Below are 10,394 nucleotides of genomic sequence, written 5' to 3' on the forward strand. Positions count from 1 at the left end.
TCGTCCGTTTTTTTGGAGATTAATTTTCCCCATTATTTGTAAAATCCCGCAATTCGTGTGTTTCACTCGTACCTCCTTCTTTGTACGCGTGAATTTTGGTGCAGGCTAATATATAGATGATAAAAGCGACGCATAATAACGACCCTATTCCTGTAAGGATGGCTGCTACTACAAGCACTATATGATACCAAGTACTAGATAGAAAATCAACCACCTTATGATAAGTTTGAATAAACCAGGAGTCAGTTATTTTTACTTCAAAATTATTGGAGTCTGCGGCAAGTTGGCTGAGGTATAATTCCTCGGCACTTTCTGAGAAGTTAGTTTTTTCTAGGCTTTGCCAAGAATGATAAAGAAATAGGCTAATCGGTTTATCCATAAGATATTGGTTTACATTTAATATTTGCATACCCTGCCCTTGATTCCCAAGGAATTTTCCTTGGTACAAATGTAAGAAAATTGGATTTTCGGAACATTTAGTCGGAGTTAAATGGGTGGTGTTAACCAATCTGCGTGAAAATGGTGATATTCCCATAGTCTTATTATTGATTGAAACCGAGAAATGATCCACAAAACAGGGTAAATTTTCTCCCAAAGAAACATTGATTTTAAGACTATCGCACTGTATTACCAAATCCAGTTCACCGAGCGCCCTAACTAGTTTTTTACGATGAGTCTGAATACTACTTTTAGACAGAAAATGGTTCTGTAAACAGCGAGTTTCGGGGACAATTAATTTACTATATTGTTGGTAGGAATAGAAAATCTCTAGTGGTAACATGTCATCCTTTTCCTTAGCGTTTAAAAGTGGGAAATATGGTTTTACAGAGTTTGTGAACCATACCATTAAGTTATCAATATTAGTTTTGTAGTAAGATAATTCGGGAATTAGATTTTCAAAATGTTTTTTATCTTTAAGTTCTAACGCTAGCGTAATTTGGGGATCGATCACTAGATATTTTTGGGCACCCTGTTCTCCTTCAAATGTAAACAATGAAATATTAAAGATGTCTACCGTTCGCCAAGGAGAAGTGAATTTTTGTGCGTTATCAGATTTATCATCTGAGATAATTCTATCGTAGCCTATTCTAAGATTGTGATCTAAACAATTGTTTCCCACCCAGTGACTGCCCAGGTAACAGCCCGCTTTTGTTTGTAATAATTCAACAGGCTCAGCCTGGACCCCTATTTGTTTTTCCTCAAATGTCCCAGGGATAAAAATGCCGTTAATGGTTACGCCGTTTCCCTCGCAGGCGGGGTCGATGCCGTTAAGGAGGTCGTTGGGGTAAGAAAGTGTCCCGTTTACCAGGAAACGCGTGTATGACATCTGGTGTTCATACACTGAGACTGATTTTCCTTCAAAGTTAAATATTTTAGTTTTGGACATGGTGTAACAGTCTTCATAAGTTACGAGGCTCGGTATCTCCACGAGTGCTGGAGCAGCGAGGTGGATGTGGCTATATCTGCCACAATACCAGTAATGAGTACTGGTTCGGAGGTGGCAACGGATTCCAGGTATAATTTTTCTTTCAACCTTTTGAAGTAGGTGAAATTGTTTTCGTTCAATATTGGTAATATTAAGAAACGCAGCGCATTCAGAGATTTTCAAACGAGGATTTTCGTTTGCTACACATTGAGTCGCATCTATTTGTATTATTTCGGACGCATTTGATTTTGCCAAAATAATAAAAAGCCCCAAGAATCCCAAAATAAATTTACCTCGAGCTCCTGGTGCCTTTGCCAAATGATGCTGCATTTTATTTTTATGCTTCTTGTTTTTCTCTGAAATATGTTAATTAGTTAGTTTTAACATATATTTTTTGTTTATTTTCGTTATTATACATACGTAGATTAAGCTATATACATTTGCCACCTTGGTTTTATATGATTATACATTTTATATACATTTTATTTCTTCCTTTTAATTGGGTTATGCAGTCCGATTTGGACATGTATGCGGTTATCCCCCCCTTGTGACCTAGTTTTTCTTTCTTCTTCTAATATATATTTGGGTACTATGCTTTGTTTGTTAACATTAATAACCTTTTCAGGGCTGGATTGTTTGGGTCTTTGTGCGAAGAAAGAAGCCTCGGACGGGACGGTTTCTTCCAAGAAACTATTTTCGACGTGGATGTTAGGACCGGATGACCGATCTGCGCCAGGGGGTTCTTGGTCTTTGGGCTGTGGCTCAAATGGTGAGTTTTTTTCCATTATATCCCCTCCCCCATCACAATCCACCTCCCCCTGGGGTAAGTCCTGACTAGTTTCAGGGTTTTCTTCTATAAAATCGTCACCATCGTTATCTAGGTAGGTAAAATCGTCATTTTCCATACCTTTATTATCGTTTATTTCGGTTTGTCCGGTATTATCTATGGTCAAGGTTATTTCCTCAGACGGGACAATTTCCTCAATTGGAAAGACGTTAAAGGAAAGTGTTTCCCCAAATAATTCTACTTTAGAATCTATTTTTCGTATTTTATCTCTACTAACAACTTGGTTAGTTTTTATTGGATTTGATCCAAAGGGACTGAGTTCAAAAAGGGCCTCTGAGAATTTTTTTGTTACAATAAAAGGACCCCCATAGAAAGATTGCAATTTTTTACTGACCCCTATCTTGACTAGGTTAAAAAAAGCAAAGCATACGTCGTTAACGAAAAGGGGAGATGAAGCCTTTCTAGATTTATTTTGAAACTCTAAATAGATTTTAGATTTTTTGGAAACCTGTGCAATAATTTCTTCCAAATTTTTTAGGTAGTTTAAGTAAGACCTGCAATCAATGTCTTGCCTTTTCTGCAGGATTGGAGAAAAGAAATCGAGATTGAGAGTTGGTTGTCTGCCGAACATAAGGTAATATGGCGTATACCCCGTTCTTCTAGACGTACTAGAGTTAATTACAAAAGTGGTCAAAGCTAATTTTCTTGCCCAGTCTTTACTTTCGAATCGGTCATCAGATCTTAGACCTGCATAAATGCTTTGATTATGCCTTTCACATGGGTTACTATTAGGGTTTCTTGGGGGAATAAGTTTAGTTTCGATACCTAATTCATCCATAACTTTTTTGAAAACTTCCCCAGTAAAATTTGTTCCCCTGTCACTCCTCAATGACCGAAATAAGCCGTAGGTGGGTACCACCTGTTCAAGGATAACCTTCACCGTGCTTTCCACGGTGGCGTCCTTGATGGGGTGGGCGATTATGTACCTAGAGAATAGGTCAACTAGGATAAATATGTAGCGGACATGTTGTCCTTGGAAATAGTTAGGGGTTAAAGGACCGATAAGGTCTACTGATACCTGGCCAAAAATCTCGTGACTAATGGCTGAATGGGTGATAGGTTGTTTATGTTTAGGTACCTGTCCTATTTTTCTTAGGCAGGTGATACAATTTTTGATGCGTGATTCAACAAACTTATTAATTCCTATAAGGAAGAATCTTTCATTTATCTTGCGTATTGTTTCGTTAACCCCCTTGTGACCTATAATATTATTATGTGCTAATTCAAAAACTTTATTATATAATCCAATGGGTACGACGGGTCTTTCAATGAATGTTCCATTGCTAAGAGGTTGTCTAAATATTAGAAGTCCTTCCATAACGTATAAATGTTCTATTAATTTAAAAAGGACCTCTTTCCGGCCGGTTAGTTCAGCTCTTTCAAAACTCGACAACTTCTTTTTTTCGAATATCCACCTACGAATGTCAGATAATACTTGATCTTTTTGTGTTTCAGATTGCCAAACATTGTGCACACCGACTTCCGAAGCCGCATGTAACTCAAAAATCTGGTCTTGGTAGGGGCAATCCTGTTCATAAGGATCCAAGGTAAATGAGCTAGTACATTTTTCACAATCGGTTTCCTTATGTTCTTTGCATAAAAATTGCCCTCTAGATAGATTGTCGGCATTGCAATGGTCCCTACCCTTCCTATGAATTACTGTAAAGTCAAAACTTTGGATAAAGAAAATCCATCTCAGAGTTACACCATTTATTGTTCCTTTTTGCCATTTTTTGTAATGAACTAAGGAAATCGAATCTGTACGTACAATAAAGTTTCTAAATCTTAAATAATGAAGAAAGGTTTTAAGAACAAATACTAGACATGCTAATTCGCCTTTATAACTTGGATAATTTTTCTCTGCCCCGTTACATTTTTTGGAACATATTCCAATAATTCTTTCTTCCCCCCCCTGTTTTTGGCTGAGAATTCCAGCGAAATAACTTGTAGAAAAATCTACATCTACTATAAAGGGGTTTGGATTATCCCACTGGGGATAGCCTTTACTTATAGAATTTGAGAACATATTTATGAAATTTTCCCAATCTTTTGATAGGGAATCGGTCCATTCGATAACTTTATCGTTTCTGTGTTCATCTAGGGTACAAGAATTTTTTGCATAGGATGGGAAATAGGCCCTATAATAATTGGAGAAGCCCAGGAAACGCTGGAGTTCCTTGCCTGTCCTGGGCCTGCTCCAATTTTTAATTTGTTCTAAATATGCGGGGTTCATTTTAAGTCCTTGGGAACTGACTATATGACCTAAATATGTACATTCGGATGTGAAAAATTTACATTTGGCTAGATTTAACTTAAGTTTTGCTATTTTTAGGACTCCGAAGAGTTTTCTGAGATGCTTCAGATGTTCCTCAACATTCTTTGAGAATATAATAAGATCATCAAGGTAAGAAATTATAAATTCGTATAAGCCAGGGATAAGGGTTAGGACTCTGTCCATCAAATGGCAGAAAACACTTGGCGCGTTACACAGTCCGAACGGCAGTTTCTTGAAAAGATACTGCCTGTTAAGGGCTGTGAACGCTGTCAAGTGTTTACTTTCCTCCGAAATGGCTAGCGCATGGAAGGCGCTAGTCAAGTCGAGGGTGGTAAATACATTGCCAGTGCCTAATTTTTCTAAATTACTAGAAATCAAGGGAAGGGGCCAGTTAATTTTTCGTGTTACACTATTAAGCGCACGAAAATCGATAACGAACCTAAGTTTGCCTTCCCCCCCAGCCGTTGGTTTTTTCTTTACCGCAAAGATTGGGGAGGACCACTCGCTGTAGCCCTCCTCAATGACGCCCCCCCTTAGCCAGTTTTCAATTTGTTCTTTTAATTTGGCTTCGTATAATGGGTTTAATTGAATGTTTCTAGCCTTAATAGGTTTAGCCCCGGGGATCAAGTCTATTTTATACTGTAAAAGATCGCAGTTACCGATATCGGCATCGTCAACCGAAAATATATCGAAATGATCAAGGCATAATTTTACTACCTTTTCCTTCATCCCTGGGTTATTTTTGATAAGATCACTGTTTTCTAAGTCTAATTTTTCTTTAATGAATTTAATTCTTTTAAGAAGTGTAGTTCCTGACAATTCATTTATTTGATTAATATTTTCATTGCAGGAATTTGGGGAATCCGATTCAAATTCAAAGCAATATCCAACTTTAACGTTATTCAATAAGGTAATATTTTTTCCTGCTAAATTAACAAAATTTACCCAACATTCTCCCTTCTCATTTACATTATAAATACCCTCCATAAGCATCAAGCCGTTATGGCTTGTCATTTTAGAATTATTTGGGGATATATACAGCTTCCTATTTTTTTGGTGGATAGGTATTGTTATCACCGTTGTATTCCCCCCCGGCAAGAATGTTGTTTTCTTTGCTAATTTTACGCATGTTTTATTTTGTTTTAATGTCCCAGTCCCCCCCTGGTTACTCCAATTTATTCCTGGGATAAGGGAGTTTTGTTCCGTATGAACATTATTTGTAGGAATCAAGGGTATGTTTTTACTTTCTTCAACTATGTTAATTGTCGAATTTTCTATTGGGATTTGCTCGCCAGTGGGGAGCTCGAATGAAAACTTATCTAGTAACAAATTAATTCGATTAACTTTGAGAAATTCATATCCTAGATTTATAATTTTAGACGTCGTTTCAGGGATGTAAAACGTTTCTTCGAATATTTTATCTGACCCATCAAAGCTGAATTTTAAACTTACGTGTCCTATGATATTTACTGGTTTTAAATCTACAGACAGAGCGCTAAGATTGGCAGGGGTGAATGTGATTTTATTATCATCTAAGATTTCTTTAGAAATAAGGGACCTAAAGTTGTTTCCTGTATCCACTAAAGCGTGTTGCAGGAATTCCCCCCCCACGGGATTAAGAACTTTTAGTTTTGCACAGATAGGCATTATAAAACAAATTATATTTTTAGTCGAAGCCTAAGATGCATATTTTCCAAGATCCCCACCTCAGCGGTTAGACGATGGTAATCCTCACACAGAGATTTCCTGTGTTCCAGGTATAGTTGTCTGTCGAATCTTTTTAAATAATGAAATGTTTTAACAATATGGTTAATTGTTAAAATAATTATATATAACTTTCTGGGTTTCATTAAGTTTTTATTAAACGCTTTTCAGCTCCAGAAATTTCTTAATAAGCATGAGAATGTTGATAGTTCTAAAGAAACTACTAAACTTTAATACGGGTCCTTATTTATATACTTGGATATATGATAAAAACCTATCGGAATAAAATTGAACTAAAAAGTTTTCGAAAGATTGAAAGGCTACAAAGTAGCTTAAAAATAAGTGTTCAGCTTGTAACTAACAAGACATTAAAAACAGACTGACTTATTTTTTGACTTATATCTGTATTTATACAAAATATAGTTTTACTAGTTAGTATTTGATTCACAATATTAAATAATATAAAGTTAGCGCTGAATTACAGCTCAAAAAATATTAGATATGGCTAATATAATAAAGAGGATCAATCATGACTGATTTATTATTCTGATATTGTAAGTATTTATACTTAATTTTTCCACCTATGGGGTAGAACGAGTTTATGTATTTACTAAAGTATAATTAATGCTGAAGTCAGCTTCAAAAATAAGAAGTGGTTTGTAGTAACTGCTTTGATAGTAACTGGCCTTGATTAATAATATACATTCACTTTTATATAGTGACCTTTTATTCCGCTGGTAATCCTAGCGGAAGCTAATAGAACTAAGTTTATTTTATTCTGCCAGTAATCCTAGCGGAAAATAATTTAATCAAAATGTTTTAAGATTTTATTAATCACGTTTTAAGTGATTAAAGTTTTTAATTTTTAACTGCTGCTTGATTGCAGCTCAAAAAATCAGAGAGGAAAAGATAATTAAAAATCTTCCTGAACAACTGAATTAGATTTGGAAATTCGCTCGTATTTATACAGATTTTCCAGTAGACCCCCCCCCTTCTTATTATTTACTTATATGGACCGCGATAGCATTCTAGGCGACATCTTTCGGATACATAATAAATTAAATATAGTTCTATTATTGTCACTGTACAAAATGCAATAATATTTATCCGTATGAATAAATTATTATACATAATTGCTGAAATATTTCAGCTACAAAAATCAGAGGCTAAGAGTGTGCAACTCTCAGATAAAATTAATACTGAGGATTTAACTCAAAAATCATTGTTTATATACAGATAATTCGCTTAAGGTCCCCTAGCGGTTTAAAAATTGAACTAGAATGTTTTAGATTCTTATATATATATACACTCAAAATATACGATATTTACATTTTAGATAGATCATGCGATATTAAAAATAAATACTACTAAATAGAAAATAGGTATTCACTTGTTGGCTTTTTTATAAAGACTATTAGATTTTTAAAAATGGAAATATTAAGTGCATGTGAAATGCTCCTCAGGTTACCTCCCTATTTCCCCCAATTTCCTGTATCAGCTACATTTGGATAGGGAAAGGAGGGGAAGGAGTTTATTTTGTGTTGCTTAGTCAGACTTAATAATAACAATTTGTTTTATTTTTTTCGCGCCAAAGCATTGCTTGGCAAGGGATATTTGATATTAAGGAATTTGCAAGTTTAGCTTGACATGGGATATTTTGTTTATCTTTCATATCAAAATATGAAATTCATTCAGCAAATTTTTATTTTCTGGGATAGGGACAATTAATATCGCATATATCCACTTATTTTCTACATCTAATGGACGTGATTTTTAACAATCGCTTGTACATATTTATCTATTTCAGATTCCTCGCTGGCTTCCTGATCCATTTGGTTGATAGTTTTACGCGCATACTGTTCAGGTATTTTATTACTATTACCTGGAGCTTTTCTAGGTGGTGTGAATTTACTCCGTGTTTTACCAAAGCGGGACTCAGGATGTGGGGGCTCCCCAGCTTTCTTTTTGTTGCAATTCTGCACTACATGGCCAGGGATATTACAATGCCAGCATTTAATATTTTTACTCCTCCCATTAAAGGCTCCTATAACGCCCTCGATTTGATCCCAAGCAATAGGATCATCCTCATGATCTACCCAAGAGGGAACCTCGTCAGGTTCTTCGGTTAAGTTTTCCTTATACATTGCCGTGTTAGTGGGGGTATTATCTTCGATAATGCTGATTATGGGTTGTTTTTTCGTTTCCGCAGAATTTTTAGGTAGGAACATTTCCATGGCTTGGGAATAGCAAGCCGAAAGGTTTTCCTTGCTAATATGGCCAGACCCATCCCAATTAACGTATCTTTGTCCGAGGTTAATAAGTTTATTTAAGTAAGCGTTGTAATCGTCCAAAAATTGCATACTCTCAACGTAATTGGCCATGTCCATGGCAAGGTTGGTATACAGCAGATTTTTGCTAACGTTAAGATAGAATTCTTTCCACTTCTTTTTAGGTATGAGGCCAGGATTCATGAGTTTGAACACCCTAAGTTTGTTTTCAAAATAGGTGTCAAGGGGTTGATTAGTCTCCTGTTTTAGGTTGTAGAAGTACTTCGAGGCTACTTCTGGATCCGAGAAGGGAGTAACCAGCCTCCTAATCATCAGGTAGTAACTTAAGGCAGATAAGGCCTGATTTCTTTCAGGCGTAATTAGGTCTCCTAATCGTTCCCCTCTAGAGTCATAAATTCGCTGGTATAAAATATCCTTAAAAAGGATTGGGTCACAGATTCTGTATGTCTTTGCAACCCTCCACAAATTAGAAAAGAAATTATCAAAGTCGGCCCTGCCGTCCCACCTAGGGGCATCCCTCGCAAAATCGGAATCCCATTTTTGTCCCTTAATAAAGCATTCTTTAATAAAATCATCGTCGGCGGCGCTAGTTGTTGCCGTCGCGGATGTGCCTGTGCCTGGTGTGTTTCTTGTAGAGGGTCTTGTTGCTACATTGGGTACAGACCGTGTAGGTCTACGGATGGGCTCTAACGACTTAATCCTATCAGGGATAAAGGGAAACCTTTCTAATAAGGTTTTTTCGTATTCCATTAGAGAAGTTTCTCTTACATTCATCCAATTCTCATTATCCGCCGGACCTACAAAGCCTACAATTGAATAGGCCATACAACCTGGGGCTGTAATTCTATCCTTGGCGACCCATTCGATCACGTTTATCTTTTGTTGGACCGATAGTCGGTCATAAAAAGTGGCATTAATTGAATCATCACCTATGGTGTTAAAATGAGTCGTGTTAAGACTTTCGTTTAACGTTTTTTCTGCAAACAATGGGCCAAGATTTCCGTCCGCTGGGAGTTTTGATACTCTACGTTTTAGGTCTAAGATGTCGGTGTCGGCTAATAATCTGCGATGTGATTCCGTGTCCTTAAACCCTGCCCATTTTGTTTCTATTTCGAGCTTCATAATCTCGGATTCTTGTTTTATTATATCTCTATAATGTGACGAGTATTCGTTTAACTTAACATTTAACGCTTCCGTTATGAGTTCTTTGATTTTTTCAGGTGAAAGCGGGTCTGACTGCTGCTGCGAGGTACCAGGGACGGCCGGAGCCGGCGGAGGCGGCGGATTTTTGGTTTTATCATCCCCTTTCTTGGCATTATCGGTCATGGTGCTGGAGTGTAGTGTTCGTTAACACTGCTTTGTCTACCACGAACTTTTTTTAAGAACTTGGAAATATCCCTTTCTTCCTGTTTTAGGGAGAAAATATGGAAATGTGTGAAATTAAATACTAGTGTGAAAATAAAAGGCGGGTTCCTTTTTATCTTTATTTGGCAGTTTGCCACGAAATAATTATTAGAAATATTCTGTAACAAATTGTTACTATAAACTGCTTCCGTGAATAAACTTAGTTATCAGGAAAATATTAATTTCACTTTGCAATCGAAGCTACTTTACAATTTAATTGTCTGTACGTTAATAATTATCTATACCTTCCCCCCTCAAAAATTGAGTGGTAGACAAGACTGCGCCAAAATGACGTATGAGGGGATGTACAGACAGACCGGAATACGAGTATAGAGTAGCTTCGATACAATTAAATATCAATAATATAACAAAGGTATTTCTAAAAAATACAACATTTATTAAGCAATTAAACTGGTTAGAATAGGCAGATTAATGGGATTATTATTATAG

The 10,394-nt window shown here is 36.3% G+C and overlaps 1 protein-coding gene across 1 annotated transcript; it reads left to right on the forward strand.

The window, feature by feature from the left end:
• The first annotated feature begins 1,480 nt into the window (after nucleotides 1-1,480).
• On the forward strand, nucleotides 1,481-8,107 carry LOC145304382 (uncharacterized). Its single transcript, XM_080146258.1, has 7 exons — nucleotides 1,481-1,515; nucleotides 2,766-2,847; nucleotides 3,729-3,820; nucleotides 4,606-4,677; nucleotides 5,399-5,458; nucleotides 6,219-6,305; nucleotides 8,060-8,107. The coding sequence occupies exons 1-5, from the start codon at nucleotides 1,481-1,483 to the stop codon at nucleotides 5,442-5,444; spliced, it is 327 nt and encodes a 108-aa protein (XP_080002384.1). The 3' UTR covers nucleotides 5,445-5,458; nucleotides 6,219-6,305; nucleotides 8,060-8,107.
• Nucleotides 8,108-10,394: the final 2,287 nt, after the last annotated feature.

Source organism: Acartia tonsa, chromosome 13 (genome assembly GCF_053477335.1).
Source record: "Acartia tonsa isolate MP-2025a chromosome 13, ASM5347733v1, whole genome shotgun sequence".
NCBI lineage: Eukaryota > Metazoa > Arthropoda > Copepoda > Calanoida > Acartiidae > Acartia > Acartia tonsa.

Coding starts and splice junctions, on each gene's coding strand:
- LOC145304382 (XM_080146258.1), top strand. CDS start 1,481: ATGAGTACTGGTTCGGAGGTGGCAACGGATTCCAG. Junction 1,516..2,765: donor GAGGTGGCAACGGATTCCAG/GTATAATTTTTC, acceptor AGTTTAAGTAAG/ACCTGCAATCAATGTCTTGC. Junction 3,821..4,605: donor CCTGTTCATAAGGATCCAAG/GTAAATGAGCTA, acceptor TGCTATTTTTAG/GACTCCGAAGAGTTTTCTGA.